This window comes from Chiloscyllium punctatum, chromosome 11 (genome assembly GCF_047496795.1).
Source record: "Chiloscyllium punctatum isolate Juve2018m chromosome 11, sChiPun1.3, whole genome shotgun sequence".
Classification (NCBI taxonomy): Eukaryota; Metazoa; Chordata; class Chondrichthyes; order Orectolobiformes; family Hemiscylliidae; genus Chiloscyllium; species Chiloscyllium punctatum.
In genome coordinates, this window is record NC_092749.1 from 73,332,615 (window position 1) to 73,357,877 (window position 25,263).

General features: G+C 40.3%; 1 protein-coding gene across 4 annotated transcripts in view; it reads left to right on the top strand.

Moving 5' to 3' along the window:
- The window catches only part of tiam2a (TIAM Rac1 associated GEF 2a), a 289,699-nt gene that overhangs the window by 59,897 nt on the left and 204,539 nt on the right, over positions 1 to 25,263 (top strand). For 3 of the 4 annotated variants that reach the window (XR_011961891.1, XR_011961892.1, XM_072581039.1), the window contains exons 4-5: positions 15,385 to 15,546; positions 23,884 to 24,043. Coding sequence is in view for 2 of the 4 variants with exons in the window: in XM_072581039.1 (XP_072437140.1) it covers positions 15,385 to 15,546; positions 23,884 to 24,043 (322 nt within the window). In the remaining 2 variants the exon portion in view is untranslated. The remainder of the gene's footprint in view (positions 1 to 15,384; positions 15,547 to 23,883; positions 24,044 to 25,263) is intronic. The other variant, XM_072581040.1, reaches the window with a different exon arrangement.

Genomic DNA, 25,263 nt, shown 5'->3' on the forward strand with positions numbered 1-25,263 from the left:
GGCATTAAGTATCCTAATGAAACTGTAGCTAATCGGAATTGGGAGGAGGGCATAGGTGAGTTTAGAGGAGCTGACTCTTAACTGGTTGGTGTTATATAAAGCACATAAGTTGTTGAAGGTCAGTTATGTCAGTCCCAGGGTATCACTGCAGTATTTTCTCCACGTAATGATCTAGACAACTTCACCAACAAGGAGGTTAAGCAGTTCATCAACTTCACCAACACATTCCACCCTGACCTTAAATTTACCTGGACCATCTCTGACACCTCCCTCCCTTTCCTGCACCCCTCCATCTCCATTAATGATGACCGACTTGACACTGACATTTTTTACAAAACCACCGACTCCCACAGCTACCTGAATTACACGTCTTCCCACACTACCTCCTGCAAAAATGCCATCCTGTATTCCCAATTCCTCCGCCTCCGCCGTATCTGCTCCCAGGCGGACCAGTTCCACCACAGAACACACCAGATGGCCTCCTTCTTTAGACCGCAATTTCCCTTCCCACGTGGTTAAAGATGCCCTCCAACGCATCTCGTCCACATCCCGCATCTCCGCCCTCAGACCCCACCCCTCCAACCGTAACAAGGACAGAATGCCTCTGGTGCTCACCTTCCACCCTACCAACCTTCGCATCAACCAAATCATCCGCCAACATTTCCACCACCTCCAAAAAGACCCCACCACCACGGATATATTTCCCTCCCCACCCCTTTCCGCCTTCCGCAAAGACCATTCCCTCCGTGACTACCTGGTCAGGTCCATGCCCCCCTACAACCCATCCTCCCATCCTGGCACCTTCCCCTGCCACCGCAGGAATTGTAAAACCTGCGTCCATACCTCCTCCCTCACTTCCATCCAAGGCCCTAAAGGAGCCTTCCACATCCATCAAAGTTTTACCTGCACATCCACCAATATCATTTATTGTATCCGTTGCTCCCGATGCGGTCTCCTCTACATTGGGGAGACTGGGCGCCTCCTAGCAGAGCACTTTAGGGAACATCTCTGGGACACCCGCACCAATCAACCACACCGCCGCGTGGCCCAACATTTCACCTCCCCCTCCCCCTCCCCCTCCCCCTCCCACTCTGCCGAGGACATGGAGGTCCTGGGCCTTCTTCACCACTGCTCCCTCATCACCCAACGCTTGGAAGAAGAACGCCTCATCTTCCATCTTGGAACACTTCAACCCCAAGGCATCAATGTGGACTTCACCAGCTTCCTCATTTCCCCTTCCCCCACCTCACCCCAGTTCCAAACTTCGAGCTCAGCACTGTCCCCATGACTTGTCCTACCTGCCTATCTTTTTTTCCGCCTCTCTTTTTTTCCACCTATCCACTCCACCTTCTCCTCCCTGACCTATCACCTTCATCCCCTCCCCCACTCACCTATTGTACTCTATGCTACTTTCTCCCCACCCCCACCCTCCTATGATTTATCCCTCTACCCTTCAGGCACTGTGCCTGTATTACTGATGAAGGGCTTTTGCCCGAAACATCGATTTTACTGCTCCTCGGATGCTACCTGAACTGCTGCGCTTTTCCAGCACCACTAATCCAGAATAGACTTAACCAACTTCAGGCCACAAAAGATCAGAAATATGGATCTTTGCTGAGGATGAACAATGTTTAGCACCATTCACAAAGACTTAAACTGAAGCAAAAACTGGACAGTGTCCATGGTTGGGCTGATATGTGACAGAAATGTAATTTTCACAAAAGTGCCAAGCAATGACCATCTCTTACAACAGAAAACTACCTACTGTCTACTTTCAATGCTATAACCATTACTAAATCCCACACTATCAACATTCTATTTGTTAACATTGACAAGAAATAGAACTGGACCAGTCACGTGCTGTAAATAGTGTGACTACAAGAGCAGGTCACAATCTGGGAATTCTGCGGTGTGTAGAACATAGAGCAATACAGCGCAGAACAGGCCCTTCGGCCCTCGATGTTGCACAGACCTGTGAACTATTCTCAGTTCGACCCCCTACACTATCCCAAAATCATCCATGTGCTTATCTAAGGATTGTTTAAATCTCCCTAATGTGGCTGAGTTGACTACATTAGCAGGTAGGGCATTCCACATCCTTGCCACTCTCTGTGTAAAGAACCTGCCTCTGACATCTGTCTTAAATCTACCACCCCTCAGTTTGTAGTTATGCCCCTCGTACACGCTGACATCATCATCCTCTGAAAAAGACTTTCACTGTCTACCCTATCTAATCCTCTGATCATCTTGTATGTCTCTATCAAATCCTCTCTAAGCCGCCTTCTTGCCAATGAGAACAGGTTCAAGTCTCTCAACCTTTCCTCATAAGACCTTCCCTCCAGACCAGGCAACATCCTGGTAAATCTCCTCTGCACCTTTTCCAATGCTTCCACATCCTTCCCGAAATATGGGGACCAGAACTGTACACTATATTCCAAGTGTGGCCGCACCAGCATTTGGTATATCTCACCTGGTGACTTTGTAATGCCTGTTTACCATCTGCAAGACATGAGAGGAGTATACTGAGCTACTCCATACATAACTATCTGTATGAGTACAGCTCCAACAGCACTTGAGAAGTTTGACGCCATACAGGTCAAAACAGCGCTAAATCATCAAACAGTCCAGCATATTCAATATTCACTTCCTCTATACCAATGCAGTTTGTGCTTTCCATAAAATTCTCTAGCAACTTACCAACATTCCTCAACAGCAACTGCTGACTTCTACCACTTAATGGGACATGGGCAACAAACATAGGCCACCATCTATAAAGTCCCGTGCAAATCAAATGCCATCATGACTTGGAACAATATTGTTTTTGTTGTTGATCTAAACCCTGGAATTCCCTTCCTTAACAGCACTGTGGATGTAACTACACCACATAGACTGTAAAAATTTCAAGTCTGAAGCCCACTGTCACTTTCACAGCGCAGCAAATACTGACAGATCTAGCCACGTCCATGTGAAAAACATTAAGAAGAAACCTGTATCACCTGCTTGATCCCTTGCCCTTAGTTATAGTATGCTAGTAAGTAAAATATGCATATACATGGTTAAGAAAACTGAGACTGACTACTAATATAAACTTAGTGTGTTTTGGCTGCAAATGAGGGTGGACTTTTGCCTTGCCTCATATCTTTTGATATCATTTGCTAACAAAAAATTTCTAAATACCACAGAGTTTACACCTAGTTTGTGTAATCTCTCCTTACAAGAGAGATTAAGTTCAGGTGTTATTTAGGTGAATCTGCACAGTACTGTCACCAAAATCAGTATATCCTCCTCAACGTGTGTTGTCCAGAATTGCTGATAGTCGTTTAGGTGTGGTTTGTAAGGCATAGCATTTCATTAACCTTTCTATTGTTTCAACCTGTTTGTTGTTTTAATGATTTATGCATTCCTAGACTTTTTCGATCCGGAGTGTTTCTCGCCTTTAGTATGCCTACCCTTAAAACCAGTTCTTGCAATTTTGCCCTTCAGTTAATCTACATCTGCAGCTTTATGTTTTTTGAATTGCTCCAGTCATGTGGTGTGGGTTCACCCATAGTCATATTAGGGATTCCAGTATTTTCATCCTGCGCTGGTGCAGGAATGACAATTGTAATTTCATGTTCAGATGGTGTATGGCTTAGAGGGAACCTGCAGGAGGTGGCGTTCACATTGCTGTTATCTGTTTAAATGCTGGAGGTTAGAAGCTTAGAAGATATTGTCAAAAACATGTTGAAGTTGTTCGGTTTGCTGTGCTGATGGATTTTATTGGAAACGTTTCATCTCTGTCCTAAGTGACGTCTTCAGTGCTGTATAACTTCTGGATGAAGTGCTGTCGTTGTGATCTGCCCTGAACTTATATGGATCTGTCTGTTGTGGTGGATCGTTCTAATTCCTGTTTTGTACTGTAGTGATCTGTAGATAGTGTCTATTTAGCATGTTTGTTTATGGAACCATGGATGAATACCGAGCCTTCAGAAATTCCTGAGCTTGTCTTTGTTTAGCCTGTCCCAGTAATGTAATGCTATTCCAGTTGAATTAGTGTTCTTCTTTGTCAGTGTGTATTGATATGAGAGAGGACTGGTTATGTCATTTTGTTTGCAAGCTCTTGCTCATGTTTCCAGCTTGTTTGTTCTATGTAATGTTTCTCGCAGTTGCTGCAAGGTATTTTATATATCATATTTGTCTTGCATGTTGTGGGTATGGGGTCTTTTCTCCTGGATAGTAGTGTGGCTGTTGGTTTGTATGCTGTCAGTATTCCCAGAGGACGTAGAAGTCTTGTTGTTAGTTCTGAGACATTTGTATTGTAGGGCAGGGTGGTCAGTGTGTTGGGGGAACAGTGTCTTTTTGTGCTGTTTGTATGTCAGGCATCGACAAATTAAGCTGATAGGGTACCCATTATTGGTAAAGACTCTGTATAGGTGTTCCTCTTCTTTTTTGCAGAGTTCTGTGTTATTGCAGTATGTTATGGCTTGTTTAAACAGGGTCTTGACATAGCTCCGTTTGTGGATGCTGCATTGGTTACTGTTGTAACTGAGGACCTGGTCTGTATGTGTAGCCTTTCTGCACACCCTAGTAAGGAATTCACCATGGTTCATTCATTCAACCAGTATGCCTAAGAACGCAAGTTGATTGTTGTTCTCTTCTTCTCTGGTGAACTTGCTATTGGTGGAGTTGGTGTCTGCTTTTCAACTTGGCCATTTAATGATAACAAAGTTATTGTCCACGTATCTGATCCATAGTTTGGGCTGGATCTGGGAGAGGGCTATGGTTATTGCATTACTGCTTCAGCAATGAACCCAGACATGGGTGAGCCCTTGGGTGTCCCATTGATTTGTTTGTGTACCTGATTGTTAAAAACAAAATGTATGGTCAGGCATAGGTCCAGTAGTTTCAGAATATTATCTTTGCTGATAGTTTTGTTGTCTGTTTGTTTAGAAGTGTTGCCAGTGTTTCCATTGCTAGTTTTGTATTGATAGAACAGGCTGAACCATAAACATTCTGGGCAGATCATAGTGACAACATACTGATGATAGAGTACTAACAACTTCAACAACCTGAGCTACAGATCTTCACTAAAACCTTAAACACTTGGTGAGTTGCTACAATGCATCTTGTAGATGGTGCACACTACTTAGCTATGTGTGATGGTGGATGGGTACAGTCAAGTGAGCTGCGTTGTTCGAGATGTTGTGGTACTTGGGTATTGCTGGAACTGCATTTATCCTGACAAATGGAGCATATTCCATTACATTTCTGATTTGTATTTTGTAGCTGGTGGAAGAGATTTTGGGAACTGAAGAAGTGTGTTACTTGCCACAATGCTCTCAGCCTCTGACCTGATCATATCACAAAATATTTATTTTTTTTATCCCTGATTGAAACTTTTACTTTCGTCTTTTGATGCTGTTGGTAACTGCCCCAATTGTATAACTTGTGCTTTTGGATTTTTGCATTTTCGTATGCATTTATTTTAGTTTTACACTGCACCATACCTCCTTAATGACCTGTCCCATTTTAGTTCTGAGGCATATTGTTTCAGACACTTGTTCTGGGCGTAGTTTTTAAAATTCCATGCCTTTTCTCACATGTGCTACTTTGGAGAAAAAAGGCAAAATGCCTCAATAAAACCTATGGCATGTAGCAAGGAGATTGCCACACCATTGTTGGCTTGCACTTAAATCAACCTGCCCATTAAATCATTTTCTCTGTTGGTGTAGCTCTGTGTGTGTGTGTGTGTGTGTGTGTGTGTGTGTGTGTGTGTGTGTGTGTGTGTGTGTGTGTGTGTGTTTGTGTGACACCATAAGTAATAGGAACAGGAGTAGGCAGTTCGGCCCCTTGAGCCTGTTCCATCATTTCGTAGGATCATGGCTGACCTTCACGCCTTGCATTTTTCCCTGAACCCTTTATTCTCCTACTGATCAAAACCTGCCTATCTCGCCTTAAATATGCGTGGCATCTCTGCCTCTCAGCCTCCCTGGGGCTCCGAAGACTTTCAGCTCAGTCTTGATTTGCCCCCACTTTATACATAACTTATTAACTTTAAACATGCATGTGATTAAATATAAATGTGTGCAAGCTTATTGCACTGGCACACAAGTGTGGCTTGTGTTTGTGTATCTTAAGTCCTTGGCACAGTGTTCTATGCATTCTTATCTGTAATGTGTCTATTATTTCAATGTACTTTGAAGTATCTATGTTATTTTAGAATAACAATCTAAAAATGATGGCACAAGCCCTTTGCATGGTAAGAGTTAAGAATGCTTTCCTTTTATTTTAATGAATATAAGATACTATTTAATACATTAAGAAGGTTTGTCATGGTTACTTGATTGCCTGTGATTATATAACTGTCTCTTGGTGAAGCAGCATTAAATGTACAGTAAATAAAAATTTTGTGAATCTGTTTGCCCATCACTACATCAATCTTATTTCTAAATTAGCAACAACTCACCAGCATAATAGGAAATGGATAAAATCAGCAAACAAGAATGAAATCCAGCTATTGTGAGGTCATATACTGGATTAGTGGTGCTGGAAGAGCACAGCAGTTCAGGCAGCATCCAACGAGCAGCGAAATCAACGTTTCGGATTGTGAGGTCAGATGATAGATGCAAATCAGTTTTACAAGAAGGGACAAACAGAAGTGATGGGTCAAGATACCATAAGAGGAGAGATTTGAGGAGTGGCTGGTAATAGTGTGGTTACGTCGTTGAGTTCTTTTAAGCATACCCTTTGGGTGATGGCATGCATCGTGTAAAGTTCAAAAAAAGGGCTCTTTCATGAATGCAAATAAGCCTAATGATTGCAGAATTATGAAGAACCAAGAAATGAACACAATAACAAGAGTTGCAGACAAAATCCAAGAAAAGTTGTGAGGAAGGATCAAGCAAAATACTAAGAATTGTAGCAAAAGAAATTCCCATCCCACCCCACCACTTTCCAACCTCTGACCTCTTCCCTCTTCCCTCCACCCGACCTCTTCCCTCCCCCCTTCACCTGACTTCTTCCCTCCCCCCGACCTCTTCCCTCCACCCGACCTCTTAATGTCCTCCTGCCTTTTATTTTAACATCTTCCATGTGCTTATCCAAGAGTCACTTAAATGTCCCTAATAATGTATCTGGCTACTAAGACTGCCAGCAGTGCATTTCACGCACCCACCACTCTGTGTAAAGAACTATCTCTAACATCTCCCCTAAACCTTCCTTCAATTACCTTAAAATTATGCCCCCTCATGATAGACATTTCCACCATTGGGAAAATGACTCTGGCTATCCACTCTATCTATGCCTGTCAACATCTTGTATCAAGGCCCTCCGTTTTTTCCTCTCCAGACGTCCCCAACAGTACCCTTCCACTGACACACTCATTTGTTTGGCCGAACTGGTCCTCACCCTTAACAATTTCTCCTTTGAATCCTCCCACTTCCTCCAGACCAAAGGCGTAGCCATGGGCACACGTATGGGCCCCAGCTATGCCTGTCTCTTTGTTGGCTATGTAGAACAGTTGATCTTCCGTAATTACACCGGCACCACTCCCCACCTCTTCCTCCGCTACATTGATGACTGCATTGGCGCCATCTCATGCTCCCGCGAGGAGGTTGAGCAATTCATCAACTTCACCAACACATTCCACCCTGACCTTAAATTTACCTGGACTATCTCTGACACCTCGCTCCCCTTCCTGGACCTCTCCATCTCCATTAGTGACGACCGACTTGACACTGACATTTTTTACAAACCCACCGACTCCCACAGCTACCTGGATTACACCTCTTCCCACCCTACCTCTTGCAAAAATGCCATCCCGTATTCCCAATTTCTCCGCCTCCGCCGTATCTGCTCCCAGGAGGACCAGTTCCACCATAGGACACACCAGATGGCCTCCTTCTTTAGAGACCGCAATTTCCCTTCCCACGTGGTTAAAGATGCCCTCCAACGCATCTCGTCCACATCCCGCACCTCCGCCCTCAGACCCCACCCTTCTAACCGTAATAAGGACAGAACGCCCCTGGTGCTCACCTTCCACCCTACAAACCTTCGCATCAACCAAATCATCCACCGACATTTCCGTCACCTCCAAAAAGACCCCACCACCAGGGATATATTTCCCTCCCCACCCCTTTCCGCCTTCCGCAAAGACCGTTCCCTCCGTGACTACCTGGTCAGGTCCACACCCCCCTACGACCCACCCTCCCATTCTGGCACTTTCCCCTGCCACCGCAGGAACTGTAAAACCTGTGCCCACACCTCCTCCCTCACCTCTATCCAAGGCCCTAAAGGAGCCTTCCACATCCATCAAAGTTTCACCTGCACATCCACCAATATCATTTATTGTATCCGTTGCTCTCGATGTGGTCTCCTCTACATTGGGGAGACTGGGCGCCTCCTAGCAGAGCGCTTTAGGGAACATCTCCGAGACACCCACACCAATCAACCAAACAGCCCCGTGGCCCAACATTTCAACTCCCCCTCCCACTCTGCCGAGGACATGGAGGTCCTGGGCCTCCTTCACCGCCGCTCCCTCACCACCAGACGCCTGGAGGAAGAACGCCTCATCTTCCGCCTCGGAACACTTCAACCCCAGGGCATCAATGTGGACTTCAACAGCTTCCTCATTTCCCCTTCCCCCACCTCATCCTAGTTTCAAACTTCCAGCTCAGTAACTGTCTCCTTGACTTGTCCGACCTGCCTATCTTCTTTTCCACCTATCCACTCCACCCTCTCCTCCTTGACCTATCACCTTTATCTCCTCCCCCACTCACCCATTGTACTCTATGCTACTCTCTCCCCACCCCCACCCTCTTCTAGCTTATCTCTCCATGCTTCAGGCTCACTGCCTTTATTCCTGATGAAGGGCTTTTGCCCGAAACGTTGATTTCGCTGCTCGTTGGATGCTGCCTGAACTGCTGTGCTCTTCCAGCACCACTAATCCAGTATAACAGCTTGTATACCTCTATCAAGTCACCTCTCATCCTTCTTCACTCCAATGAGAAAAGCCCTAGCTCCCTCAACCTTTCTTCATAAGACATTCCCTCCAATCCAGGCAGCATCCTGGTAAATCTCCTCTGCACCCTCTCTAAAACTTCCACATTTTTCCTATAATGATGCAACCAGAACTAAATACAGTATTATAAGTGTGGCCTAACCTGGCCACTGTAGAGCTGCAGCATAACCTCACGGCTCTTAAACTCAATCTCTGTATTTTGTTGCAAATGATTTGCTCATTCAGTTGAAATGACTTATTTTAATATTTTGCTTTTAGATCATAAGACATAGGAGCAGAAATTAGGCTATTTGGCCCATTAAGTCTGCTCTGCCATTCAATCATGCTTGATTCATTTCTCAACCCCATTTTCCTACTTTCTCCCTGTAACTTTTGATCCCCTTGGCAATCAAGAAACTATCTATCTCTGTTTTAAACGTACTCAGTGACCTGACCTCCACAACCTTTTGTGACAATGAGTTCCATAGATTCACCACTCTCTGGCTAAAGACTTTTCTCCTTATTTCCATTCTAAAAGGTCTTTCCTTTACTCTAAGCTGTACCCTCAGGTCCTTTTCTCTCCTGCCAGTGGAAACATCTTCCCAACATCGACTCTGTCCGGGTCATTCAGTATTTCAATCCGATCCCTCCACCATTTTAAACTTGAGCGAGTGTAGTCCCAGAGTCCGCAAACATTCCTCGTATGTTACGTCTTTCATTCCTGGGATCATTGTTGTGAACCTCCTCAGGACCCATTCCAGGGCCAATACATCCTTCCTGAGGTGTGGGGCTCAAAATTGCTCTCAGTACTCTAAATATGGTCCAACCAGAGCCTTATAAAGCTCCAGATATACATCCATGCTTTTATATTCTAGTCCCCTTGAGATGAATGACAACATTGTATTTGCTTTCCTAATTACTGGCTCAACCTACAAGTTTACCTTGAGAAACCTGGACGAGAACTCCTTTGCACTTCAGATTTCTGAATTTCCTCCCCATTTAGAAAATCGTCCTTGCCTCTATTCTTCCTACCAAAGTGCATGACCTCACACATTCCATGTTGTACTCCATCTGCCACTTCTTTTCCCACTCTCCTAACCTGTCTCAATCTTCCTGCAGTCTCCCTGCTGCCTCAATACTACCTGCCTCTCCACCCATCTTTATATCGTCTGCAAACCTAGCCAGAATGCCCTCAGTTCCTTCATCCGGGTCATTAATGTATAAAGTGAAAAGTTGTAGTCCCAACACTGACCCTTGTGGAACAGCATTAGTCACCTGCTTCAGTCCCACGTTTAGGACCCTTTTTTCCCCACTCTCTGCCTTCTTCCAGATAGCCAGTCTTTTATCCATGCTAGTACGTTGCCTGTAATATCTTTATCTTTGTTCAGCAGCCTCTGTGCAGCATTTTTTCAAAGGCCTTCTGAAAGTCCAGATAAACAACAACATTCCCTGATTTCAGTGAAGTATTCTCTATTCCTTCTCATCTCATTCTACTTGTCTTTGTCGCAAAATTACCAATCTGCTCTATAGTCTTGACTTCTCTTTATTTAATAACCTGTTCCTAACTTGAATCATCAGTCAAACACTGACTGATTTTGAAATTTATTGCCCCATCAATGCTCAGGCTGTTTTCAGTCCTAACATCATATTTGATCTTACAATGAGGTTCTAACACACATTCACATCATCACTAAGACTGCCTTTTTGCATCCATAATGTCATTCAAATCTGTCTGTCCTTCAGTTTATCTTTGCTGAGATTTTCGTTTATGCCTTTATGGCTTCTAAGCTTGACGTTTTCATGCATTCCTGGTTGATGTCCCACATTCCACCCTCCGTAGACCTGAAGTCATCCAAAACTTTGCGGTTCTGAATTTTTTCTTACACTAAGTCCTATTCACTTATCATCATGGTGCTAATATAACAATGCCTCAATTGAAAATTTCTCGTCCTTGTAATCAAACTCCTGTATAGTCTCCCCTCTCCCTATCTATTAAACCTCGTCGAACCCCACAACTGTCTAAAATATATGCTGTCATCTAATTCGCATCTCTAGACCATCCCTTCTTATTATTGCTGCGCCTAAGATGGCCACACTGACAACTGCCTAAGCCCGAAACTGCAGAGTTCGCTCTGTAAATCTCACTGTTTCTAAACATGTTTCTTCCTCCGAGAGCTCAGTAAAATCTACTATTTTGGCCAAGCTTTTGACTATCTTCTCCCAATATTTTGCTTCACAATGCTCCTGTGAAGAATTTAAAATGTGAAGGTTTTATAAGATAAATGTGTGATTATTGAATTGCTTGGACTTTGAATTTAATTGACAGCAAGCAATAACCAAAAAAAAATCCATCCAATCACCCTTCCCCTCCCAAAATAAAAGTCTTTAGGGCACCAATATGGAATGTCACAACTAATTGGAATTAGTTTATAATCATCATAGGTTATAAAAAATTATTATCTTTTTCTATTGAATAAAGATGTATTAGAATTAGGATTCCTACAGCCCAACAAGTTCACACTGACCCTCTGAAGAGTAACCCACCCAGACCCATTCCCATATAACTCTAATGCACACATCCCTGAACACTACGCGCAATTTAGCATGGCCAGTTCACCTAACCTGCATATCTTTGAGTTGTGGGAGTGTGTTAGAAATAGTTGTAAAAATGCCCTTGTTGAAGTCTCCAGTCTCAAAGTCTTTAGACTGTAGCACTGCCTGTCACATAATTTAGAGTTCTAGATATTTTAGTAATTCATAACAAGTTCTGAGTATCTCATTATTGCATCGCCTGCCCAGTTTCAATAAATATTGTAGAGAACAGAAATTCTCTGACGTTGGTAGGATGAAATTATTTATCAAAACAGTACAAGAGAACTTTTTCTTATGAAATGTTTGTGAAACCTGTACAATGTCCTAGCTCGTTAACATGGTGAACACACAATGGGCAAATACAGTTACAGAAAAAATGGAGATCTGGTATCTTATGGTTTAGGTCTTATTTATGGATCTCCCATAGTGCACCACATGGGAAGATTGGAGACCTGAGATTATTTGGTGAGAGACCAATGAATCATTGGACTGCAGATTAAACTTGATTTCAAAGTCATAAAATCCATTTTAAAATTCCGGAAAAGAGTACAATTGCAGACACACTTGGTGCAGACGTATGATTATGAATGTACCATTATGGACTTTAAATTGTTACAGAATTACATCTTTTTGTTCTGTTTATATGAATGATAGTAATTTTGATTCTGAACTTAGCCAGTGGTAACTTGTGAAAGGTTTGTAAACTTTGAAATTTGGAATCATATTGATGAATTTGCAACGTTCTTCTGGGTACCATTGCAACTTTATTTAAGAAAGGAAATAAATGTTAAAAAAAACATATTTCTTGTGCTTTGCTCAGTAGGAAATGAGTTCCTCTCTACCAGTGATCTGTATGCATTTATATAATACTGGTACAGACATACTCAGCTAGAGGTGAAAAGCAAATATGTATATCATTTAGAAAGCAATCAAGAAATTTGCTTTCTCTCTGGACAGATCCTTTTTAATGTTGACGTGCATTTTGTCCCTTTGCAGCCATATATTTTGCAACAAATTGAGCAGAACCACTATACATTGTATCAGGTTGAAGAAATCTGAATTAGCAAAGTATAGCATCTTTATCTGTTTCAATGTTTGACTTATGGCTCAAAATATAGGTCTCACTCTTTTAGTTTCACTGTCACAGGCAGAAATATGTTAAACGTCACATTATTCAGGCACAAATATACAAAGTAGTTGTAGCTATCTGTTAAAATAATGATCAGGAAAAATCTTGTAAGTGACTAGTTTGGAAAGTTCAGTTTTGACCAACATCATCGCTTGTATCTCTGACTGGATTGATAAGTATGCCCCCATAAATAACTTATTTGTATTTATGAAAAAAATCTCAAAATATTTTGAGCGCCACGGTGGCACAGTGGTTAGCACTGCTGCCTCACAGCACCCGGGTTCAATTCCCGCCTCAGGCAACTGTCTGTGTGGTGTTTGCACATTCTCCCCGTGTCTGCGTGGGTTTCCTCCTGGGTGCTTCGGTTTCCTCCCACAGTCCAAAAATGTGCAGGTTAAGTGAATTGGCCATGCTAAATTGCCCGTAATATGTTGGGTGAGGGGGGTAAGTGTAGGGGAATAGGTTTGGGTGGGTTGCTCTTTGGAGGGTCGGTGTGGACTTATTGGGCCGAAGGGCTTCTTTCCACACTGTAAGTAAGTAATCTAATATTTTGAACAAGAGAAAAATTCTCCTGAGTCAATATGTTTTTGCAAAATCCCTCTCTTTTCTCAAATTGGCTGCTACATTTCCTGTATTACAATAAAGGCTATACTTGAAAAGTATGTCACTACCTCAGGACTTCTCCATTATTTTACAGCTAATGAAAGATGGAGTTATAATAATATAATAAAAGAATAATATTGCAAGTTCTTTAAAGCATTTGCTGCCTGGAGCTTTTTGGTCTTGAAGGCATGAGAAATTCATTCATGTGAAGCTTGCAACTTTATTTTCCTGTCCTCTAGTTACGTTTTGTTCAGCATCTATGTGCAGCTGTGGCACTTAAGCAGTCTTAACTTTTGATTTCATTTCTTCTGTTTTTTCACTTAGTCTCAATTCATCTTCCACTGGAATCCTCATTCATGTCTTTGTATTGCTAGCTTGAATTCCAAAGTACTCCTTGTTGGTATCCCACAAGTCTGTAAACCTGAGATAATCCAAAATTGCCCATTTCTTAACTTGCAACAAGTCCTGTTCACCATCGCCCCCTGCTGATGTACATTGGCCCCAGTCAAACAACATCTTGATTTTGTTTCTCTTCTTTATCAAACTTCTTGAGCAGCCCTGATTTTAGTCACTCTATCATTGGTGGCTGTACTTTTGGTTGCCTCAGCCATAAACTCTGAACTAGTCTCCCTACATCTATTTGCCACTGTACTTTAGTTCTTGTCTTTGAGATGCTGCTTAAAACTTACTTCTTTAACTAATATCATCTTCTGTAGCTTGATATGCCATTCTTTATAATATAATGCTTCTAAGACGCAGCTTAGTATTTTTTATGTTAAAACTGCAACATAAATATTACGTTGCAATTTGGCCTCCCTGTTGCTCCAAGTCCTTTTTAAGTTAATTCTTTTTCAAAAGATTTTTTTTCAGTCCATTTACAATTCACTGAATCACAAAATTGTTGCAGTGCAGAAAGATCACTGCTTGGTGAATGGTTTATTGTATAAAATGTAAGTGCAAGGCATGAGTATGAACCTAAATAGTTAGGACAATGAAATAAGTCCACTAAAAAGAGAAGAAAGGGGTGAAAGAACACACAAGAAAATAAATTTGTAAATGGTGAGCATCAAAACTAATTATATGCATGCTGTATATTCAGAAACGCTCTGTGATAAACCCTGGAGAATGCCATGAAATATCTACAATTATTCATTGAATGATTTATTTTAAAATACTAATGTTCTATTACTTTATTATTCTTCAAACGTAAACATGTTTTTATATAGACTTTTTAAACTTGATAAAGTTTATCAAAATTGTTTTCCTTCATTTAGTTGTCCAAAATTAACATTATTTTTGTTCATTGAGTACCCCCCAAAATACACGCTTAGTTCCCTAAGATAAACACTGTCTTCCTTTTCTAGTTTTTCTGTTATGCTGCAACCTATTATTACTGGATTATTAGTCTCTGTGCTGCCAATCACTATTATTGAAATATTGTCATTTCAATGAGCTTCTGATCACGAAACTGTAAAATTTTGAGATGGGAGTGTAGCACTTAATAGTGTAGAAACGTTGCAGATGCTGAAAACAAAATATTGTAACAAAGAAATGACACCTAGTTGCTACGGTATAATCTTAATATTTGGAAATATTTCCTATGTGAGAACAAAATGAAATGATCAGCAGCAGCACTGAGGGATATGTTTGGCCTTCTATGCTGAAAACTAGAAAGACTTTTTTTTTTAAAAAACTCTTCAATTTAATCTAGTTTTTCTATACATTTGCTTTGAAATGTTAATATTCTTAGGTTTAATGAGTTTTTTCCCCGCTTTTTAAAAATTCTCTAGCCAAGAGAAGAGTTTTCTACATTTAGGATGCTTATAGAAATCTGTGTTGAAATTGCTTTTGATTTTTACTGTATCTAGGAACGTACTCAAATTCAGTTAGCAGCTAACTTGAATGGCACAAACAAAATTCACAACACGCTATGTGGAGAGTCTTGGACTTAAAACCCACAACATGCCATTCCTGATATTTTCCCAGTATATAGATTGGTTTTGTATATAGCTATAATATTCCAAAGTAAATTGGATATTATCTTATTGAAGTGCTTTATTTGTATTTAAATATATATCCACAGTGTAAACCAGAATACAAAGTCCCAGGGCTGTATGTTATCGACTCAATTGTGCGTCAGTCTCGTCATCAGTTTGGTCCAGAAAAGGATGTGTTTGCGCCCAGATTTTGCAAGAACATCAATACAACTTTCCAAAACTTGTACAAATGTCCTGCTGATGACAAGGTATGTGGTTTTCATAGTCTGTATAGTATATGCACTAAATTTAATGCAATAAAACTAAACTAATGATATGAATTCTTCAGTGTTTTTTTTAATTTAATGAATCCAGCTTGGCTGATGCTACATTTTGAACCAAACCAGCTAATTCACTTATTTATCAAGTATAGTCTGGATGAAGTCTGGATAATTTAGAATTTGAATCTTAAGCTTTGATTGAGCATAAAGTTAGTTTAGCACAATTTGAAGTTTGCTAGGTTTGAGATGAATTTCTGATTGGAGCACTAACTTTTGGAAGTGAATTCGAAGAAGTGGAGAACGAGCAGTAACAAATGCTGGATTTCTGACCAGATGAGGAAATTATGGTTCTGACATTGGTGCTTACATCTGTAGACAGATTACAATATATTTATAAAAGTGAGAATGATGGCAGAAGACAACTGGAAACTACTTCAATTTTTAAAAAAAAATCAGATTCTTGAATCTGAAATTCTCCCCCTAAGGATATTTTAGTCAACCCTACAGCATGTGGACTGCAACGGTTTAAGAAGCCAGCTCACGATCACCTTCTCGAAAGCAACTCAGATCAGGCAATAAATGCTTGCCAGCCAGCAAAGCCCACAACCCATGCCTTAAATTTTACAAAGTAGCAACTTTGAGAAAATAAACTCAAAGTTAAATGAATAATGCTTTAGTCCTTTCTCATTATTTTAAAATGGTGCAGTAATAATATGAGAGAAATCTGAAAAGCCTATTAAAAATTTTTCAGCAGATTATGTGGACTAAAATTTGCGTCATTGTATACATAGTAACTGAGATAAAATAGAACTTATTTCATTAGGAAGGAGACTAATGGTTGCCCATGTTAATTCAAGAAATGTAGTACACTAAAACAACTGTACTTCAGAGTGTGAGGTTTTTGCCAATTACAGTCCCCCACCTACCAACCCATCTGTCCAAAGAATAAGCTTTGTATGTGATTTATAATTTTAATAAAGGCATTTTTTTTTTCATTTGCTTGTCTTGTGTACCACTGTAGTTTTAAAAGAAAATGGTGTGGAGATGCCGGTGTTGGACTGGGGTGGACAAAATTAAAAATCTCAACACCAGGTTATAGTCCAGCAGGTTTATTTGGAAGAATAAGTTATCGGAGCAGCGAAAGATTGCGCTTCCAAATAGACCTGCTAGGCTATAACCTGGTGATGTGTGATTTTTAACTTTTAAAAGAAAATCACCATCTTGGTGTAAACCCTCGTCCAGTGCCATTATAACTCATGATTTTCACCTTACTTTGATTTAGTCACACCTATGTCTAGGTATAAATGGGTCAGGCAAAGCTGTTGGTTCCTGGCCACAGCCAACATTTTTGCATCTCTCTACTGTCTGACGACCAGCTGGAGATCTCTACCAGTAGTCAAATGCCAGTTCATTTTGGGTCCCTCTCCTAAGCCTACTAGGAGTCTATTGCAAAATCCTCTGGGTATGCTGTAATAATAGGAGTTTGGTGAAGCAGCAAAGCCAGTTGAGCTTTTCTTTAAGAAAAGATGACAGATGAAATGGCAGGCTATTCTGAGTATTTTCTTAATTTCAGTATTGAGTATAAAATCTCAGAAATTCTTATTGTAGGCATCCAATTTACTTTTTTTTGGCAATTTTCAAATTCCAAGTTTGACAAACATATAGGTAAGTAAAGAGCCTGTTCCCTTTGTAAAGTCCAAATCATTTTCAGTTGGTTGAAAATTAGTTGTGGTCCCCTACTTTCACATTGTCTGTTGCTTCCTGGACATTAATTAAACTGTCCAGATAAGCAATGTCCTCTGATGTCGCTTTGATTGGCATGAGTATCTGTTGGTTATTAGTGGTCTTCTGTTACAATTTTTTTTGTTTTCTTGATGTTTATACTTAGTCCCACTCTTTCACCTTGATTACTGAGTTGATAAGCTGTTGCAATCCTGTGTGCTGTCTCACACAAGTGTTCAGAGATAAGCAGTTATATAATTAATGTCCTAAATCACTGTATAAAATACTGGGCTGATTTAGACAAGTTTAACTGTAGTGGAAATACTGAATTAGTTCCTGGATAATCTGACAGCATCCACAAGTGGAATAGCAGTTTTTCTTGATAGAAGTGCAACTGCCATACATAAAGTGGACTCCAGTGAGTGAAATTACTTATGGCAGCGAAATTTGCAAATCATTTGCGCAAGTTACTGTGGGAAAAGGGTATTATGAAGAGTTTCAATTAGTTAAACTAGATTCCACAAGTTGACATCATCGTATTCATGGGCAACATGAATGCACAAATCGGTGCAGACAGGACTGAATTTCAGAATTTCTAGGCCGCTGTGGAAATGAAAGATGCACAAATAATGGAGATCACTTTGTACGGTTTGTTCCACGATCTCAAGATTACTCTTTAACATCTACAAAACCAGATGAGCTTTGAATGCCAGCAGAACTCCAATCAAATATCCATTAAGCACTGTTAAATAATGTTAGAGTACATAGTGCAACAGACATTCGATGACGACCATTTGGTAATGGCATAGATCACGCTGAGGACACAGAACAGTCAGTCAGATGTGGGAAAGATTTTGATATCAGCAAGCTTGGTGGTGATAAAACTAAGAGCAGGTTTGGTGTCCTGGCTGATCTGAGGCCTTGAATGGTAGACTGATGGGGACAAAAACTAAAGGAGGAAATTCAAGTAGAAAGAGAAATGTGAATCAGTGACCACCCATGGGGATCTTCATGCAGTAAAGAAGATACATTATCAGAAAAGTGAAAATGGGAACATGAGCCTTCCATCAGACTTAGTGGGGAAAAGAATCAACAAACCAGAAGACGCAGATGCTTGCAGTAACAGTCTTTCTTTGAGAGAGTTTTAACAGCTGGCACTCTGCAATACTCATGAATGTAGGGAGTACAAGCATCAAATTGCATCTTGACATTTTTATAACTGGATGCACATACTGCCAAGATGATTCCCTAACATGTGTAAACATGCAAGAATTATGCTTGGCATTTAATGAAAGCAGTGTTTTTATATGCAAGATAAATCTAACAACCTTTATTCTTTTTCATAATCAAACCTGAGTTCTTTTAATCTTTGACTTATTACTGCATTTGATCCATCTAACCATTGGATAAATTTTAAATCCAGTCAGTTTCCCAAAATCACTTTTGGTTTTATCTGGAAACAGTTTACACAGTTGAATTACTAAGAAACAAAATTTTCTTTCAGGCTTCTGTCATTATTCTAATCAAAAGGAAAGCAAAATAATACAGAAGTTAGCAAGTGTTGGAAACACTGTGCAAGCCGAGCAAAACATTGATGACGTGTCATCACCTCTGTTGAGATATGGTGAAAACACTTTACTCTGAAATACTAACTCTCCATCTTTCTGTTCATTTGCTGTCTATGTACTCTCATTCCTGTTCTCTTTTAAATGACCTTATAATCACTTCAGGTGAAGTTCCACGTTCTGATAATCCTCTTGATGAGTATGGTTTTACTAACTCGTTGTATTCTTCTTGTTGTATTCTGAATCTTTGCCAGGATTTCCCAAACTGATGTTTGCAACACCTAGTGGAGTTGCTATCTAACAATTTGGGGTTGTGCGATAAAAGGCAACAATCGTTGGTGGAGCTCTGACCAATTGCAACCAGCTTAAAGCTCTTTAAAGCTCATTAAATTGTGACTATGGCCTAAGTAGCAGTTCTTTGATCCTTGAAGTATGAACTCTATCTCAGTAGCAAAGTGGATGCTTTTTACTTAAACCTCTATGGATTAAACAGCTTCTCCTACCTGTCAGGTCTCTCATCCCCTCCTTACCTCCCGAACTACCGCCACTCCTGTCAGGGATCTGCATTTCAACCATATTGTGAGAGGTTTGTCACTTCCTATCCCAAACTCTGGAGCAACTTTCTCTGGCAAAGGGTGACACAGTGACTCAGTGATTAGCACTTAGCCTCATAGCGCCAGGGAGTCGAGTTTGCTTCTACAGTCAGGCAACTGTAAATGGAGTTTACACATTGTTCCCATGTCTGCGTGGGTTTCTTCCCAGATGCTCTGGTTTCCTGCCACAGTCCAAAGATGTGTAGGTTAGGTAGATTTGCCATGCTAAATTGCCCGTAGTGTCCAGGGATGTGCAGACTTGGTGTATTATCCATGAGAAATGCAGGGTTACAGGGACAGAGTAAGGAGATGAATCTAGGTGGGATTCTTTTCAGAGGTTCAGTGTGGACTGATGGGTCAGATGGCCTACTTGCACATTGTAAGGTTTCTAGGAGTTTTCTCCACCTCCTGGAAAATCCTGCAACATTCTGTGATCTGGAGGCATTGCAGTTATACCAAAGTGGGATCATAATAAGAAAACGTTTGGGAACCACCGGACCTGTTGTTCCTGATTCTCAGAATTGTTACTGCAGAAAGGAGGCTATTTAGCCCATTGTGTTTACTCTGATTCTTCAAATGAGCATTATGACTTAGTGATTTGCCTGATTTTTCCCAATTTATTAGGAGAAAGTGAGGACTACAGATGCTGGAGAAGTCTGAATCGAAAAGGATGACATTGGAAAAGCAGAGCAGGTCGGGCATCATCCGAGGAGCAGGAGAGTCAACAATTTGGGCATTCTTGATGAAGGGCTTATGCCCAACTCTCCTGCTCCTCTGGTGCTTCCTGACCTGCTCTGCTTTTCCAGCGCCATTCTTTTGCCACATTGTTGCTTATTGTTTTTATTCAAATAATCATTCAATGTTCTCTGAAATGCCTCCACAGACTGCCTCCTGTGCACTTTTTCAGGAATGTTCATCCAGACCCAAACTACTCACCCATTGTGTGAAAGCATTTTATCTCTCGTCAAGTTTGCAAATGACTATAAATCTATGTGCTATGATACTGGATCCTTTGACGATTGGGCACAGTTTAACCATATCTGCTTTTTAAACAAATGTAAACAAATAATTCACTTTTTTTTAGGCTTTTCATAATTTTTGAATTTGTTATTGCACCCTTCCTTTAAGCTTTTCAGTTCCCTCCTCTGTTTCTGCAAAGTATGTCCTTCTGTTCCTGGATAGTACGTCTGTGACAAGTTAGTATTTTAAGCTGTAAATGAGGAATGATGATGGTTGAGTGGAAGATTGTAGTGTGTTTCTTGTAGGTCACTATGATTGCAGTCTATTGCCTCTGTTAACAGCTGCATTTTGCATCTCCAACCAATAATGGCTTTTTGAATATGATCCCTCAAGGTCTTGAGGTTTCCAAATAACTTGTCTCTTCATGATCTGATAAGAGACTGAGCCATACCCAAGGTGAGAAACGCTAGCAAAAATGTGAATTTTTTTTCCATAAATCTGTTCAGAGATGCTATTGCACACATTTGAAGCACTTGAGAACACAGGCCTCCTCGTTCATAGATGGTACACTACAACTGTGCCAAAGAACTTCACTAGCAAACATGCATGCGGTAAACAAACCACATAAATTAACCCTGATCAAGCTGGTGTGTGCATCTTTAAGATTCCAATTGCAGGTCATAACCATATGTGCAAGAACAGGATACCTAAAAGCATTGGGAAGAGATTCTTCAAAGCAATGTTCTGCCTTTTGACTTCCCTCCCACTTAATACAAACATGTCTTTGATATGTGGAAAATCTGCATAAGTACTTGATTGATAAATTTTGGGGTGGTGAGGGACCTGGAGCTTAAGAAATGGGTGTCCAACTCCATTCACTTGATGGACTTAGTCCATCAATTTAGCATAGACCAAATCTGGAATTATCTGGTCATTTTGGGTTAAAACTTAGTGTGCCGGCTCATTTTTACTGTACGATAGATGCAGTGTATGGAAGATATTTATGGTTTGTGAAATCCTAATTGTCAAAATATGTAGGTTTTATTGTGCATATGCATTCTTGCCAACTGTGTGAAATCTGCATTTAAGTAATTTCATGATGAATTGAAATGCGAGGAAAACCTTGTGATTTTTGTGCTTCAACATTATGTTGAAGCACAAAACTTCAGTTGGTCTTTTCCAGTTGTAAAGATGTTCCTGAAAGGATGGCTGGAGGTCACTGAAGATACATTGGAAAATGGCAAACTGTTCCTCCTCCTGGGAGTGTAGTGGAACAGGAGGGGTTAAAGCAGTACCATAGTGCTGCTACAGCCTGTACACAGCCCTCCTGGATCTCACTGCCTCATGTACTGGAGTAACGTAGGGGCATACTTCTGCAGCAGTACTTTCAAAGGTGCTGTTTGAGATTGAGATACCTACCTAGAGTGGCTGCAATGCATTGAATGGTCCTGACCATATAGTCCATACATAAGTGGAGAATTATGTAATTGTTACAGCGTGGAAGGTGTCCATTAAGTCATTATGTCTATGTTGGATCTCTGCATAATTAACGAGTTCAATTCCCTACCCTTTCCCTTTGGTATAATTATTTTTATTCTGGTTTCTTTCTGCTTTGAAAGCTACATAAATCTTGCTCCATCTCACACTACAGAAATGCATTTTAGATCCGAACCACTTGTTTAGAAAATAAAAATTATTTATGCTACCATTTTTTTGTCACTCAACTTAAATTGATATGCTCTAGTTCTTGAGTTTTCAACCAAAGGGAGCAGTTCTGTCCTACCTAGACCCTCAAAGGGACCTCTTATCAATTTTCCTCCCAATCTTTTAAAAGAAATTCCAGTTTCTCTAATCTCTCTACCTCACTGAAGTTCTCATCTTTGGAGCTATTCTCACAAATCTTTTCTGTGTGATCTCTAAAGCCTTCATAACAGTTCTAATGTGCAATGCCTGGAATTTGATTCCAGTTCAGGTTGATCCAGTGTTATTCAGATGTTGTTCATCATCTCTTTATAAAGCCCATAATTTCATATATCCTTTCAACGAGTTGTTCAAGCTATCCTGCCACCTTCAGCAATTTATGCATGGTTTGTCTAGTCTCTGTACCCCATTTTATATGTTTATATTCTGTAATTACTTTCTTCCAACCCAATTCTACATTTCATACTTTGTGTTACATTTTGTCTCTTGCGCATAATGTTGTCAACACTGTTGCTTTCCTCCTCGTTGTTTACAATACTTCCAAATTTTCTGTCATCTGCAAATTCTGTCTTTGACACCATGTCTGGGTTATTGATCTATATCAAGAAAAGCAGTGGCTGCAAGAGCAGTCAGAGGCACAGAATTTTGTGGTGAGCAATTTGCTTCCCAACTCCTCAAAACCTGTCAACTATTTACAAAAAGAATGTCAAAAATGCAGTGGAATGTTCTTCATTATCCATATCCTTTTTTAGTTTTAAGGATGGCCACGGATGCAACAACACTCACAAGGCTCAACGCAATTTTGGATAAAGCAATCTCTACAATATACACCTTATCCACCAATTTAGACAGGAACTTGTTCCACCACTGATGCACAGTGATAGCCGTGTGTACTATCTGCAAGCTGCACTGCAACATATCACCAAGCATTTATAAACAGCACCTTCTAAATCCATGACCTGCAACAGGCAAGGGCTGCAGATGCATAGGAACAGCACTATCTAAAAGTTCCCCTCCCAAGTCACACCGTGACTTGGAACTATGTTGAAGTGTTTTCCTCGTTGTTGGGTCAAAATACTGGAACTTCCTCCATAACAGCACTGCACATCGCATAGAATACTGCAGTTTAAGCAGATAGCACACCACCATCTTTTCAAATGAAATTAACGATGTGCATTTAATAATGGCCTCACCAGTAATGCTTGTCTCTTATGAATGAACAAAAAAAGTCCAGGAAAAGGGAGTAAAAATCTGGTGCAGCCCACTGTCTCTTTCTCTAAAAAACAACTGTCCACACCTACTGTTTCCTGTCATTCAGCCAATGTTACCACTGTCCTTGTTATTGCATGTGCTTCAACTTAGCTTGCAAGTCTATTAATTAGCACTTGATAACATGCCTTTTAGAAGTCCACAGAGACAAAATCAAACACACTACCATTATCAGCCCTATCTGTTTTCATTTCAAATGAAAAACCTCACTCAATGAGTTAAAGGATTTGCTTCTTGAGTCACCGTACAAAAGCTTTTGAAATGATATGTCAAAAATGGTTTGTATACTACTGAAAAATATTAACTTTCTCATATGGAAAAGAGAGAGTTTACTTTGAGAAGCACATCTTAATTACAGGTAAGCACTGATGTTTATAATGAGTAGAGGTAAACAGGTTTTTGTTTTAGGGATTTCAGTTCATTCTTTATGAAGTTTTGGTATAATTTTGTGTATTGGCTAAATATCTGGTGATTATTAGTAGCTCTAATATTAGGTTGATATGTGTGTTTTACAGAGTAAAGTAGTGCGGGTACTGAACTTGTGGCAGAAGAATGGAGTGTTCAAAAGTGAGATCATACAACCACTTCTGGACCTAGCAACTGGGATTCCGCCACCATCTGTCACCCCTGCTGTTGCTAGTACTACTGCAGCAACTGTGAGCAGCAACACACCAGGTAGCCATCTAGTAACTTTAGCTTAAAATAACATATATATCATTCAGAAGTAGTACAGAAATAATTTTGGGATTGAATAAAATGTATATTATGTGGACGATCAATCCTATACAATTTATCGTTTGATAAAGTAGTCATGCAGGACAGATGTTATGAAAACATAGTTCACAGTGAAAACACTGGAACCACAGCCTTAATCATGTATTAATATTTCAACTTTAAGTGAACACTGAGAATCTTTGGATTAGATCTACTTTGTCCCATGATCTTCCTTGTATCAATCTGCCTGTTACTTAGATAAAATGTATGCCCCAACAATGACTGTTCCGTTGTTACTTTGCTTGAGGCTAAACATATGACCATTCTGATTAATATTTGTGCTGGACTATGCTGGTAGACTGTAGAATTTTTGAAAAGTTCTTTTTCATGGTAAAATTGTTAAGAACATAACTGTTTCCATTGTTTTTGTTTTTGAGCACTTTGAATGTTCTTGAGAAAAATATGACTTGAAAAACTCCATCAATTTTTGTTGTAAATGTTACGGCCAGTGATCAAATCAGGAATGGCATAACAGAACAGTTGATGTCAGTGTTGATGGGGAGCTAGAAATGGACCCACATTTCTGGTTGGCAATTTCCTCAGAAATTAAACTCTGAACTTATAGCTTGTTTTATGTAGCAATTAATAATTCTTTAATACAGAACTTAAGTATTGCTGAAAATAGAAATATTTTCCAAGTTGTTTCTCACACTTTTATCAGGACAAATGCAAGAATGCCCAAATTTCAGTGTACACTACATATGAAAAGTGTGTCAATTGTTTGGTGAGTCGACTGTGTATCACAGCATTGCCATAGAAAAGCAGTAGGGAACTATAGTCTTCCCAAACTCGAGGTATCTCATAGAAGTTGCTAGGCTTTAATATTTTCCTGCATTTGAATAAGCCAAGTTGAGTTTGACTGATTATTTTAAATTGGTTGTTAGTGTGGCTATTCGCACACTCACCAAATCAAATTGAATTGTGGATGTTTTGTTGTAAACTGTTTGCATATGTCTGTAGTCTGCCTGTTACAAAGTACTGAAGGAGCATGCTGTTTGGTGCGATAAATTGATAGGACATAAAGTATAAGAATCCAGAAGCATTACAGTGCATTGGAGGCTATTCAGTCCATTTTGCTTAGTATTACCCTGCAAGTGAAATTAATGCATAATGTTGATTTT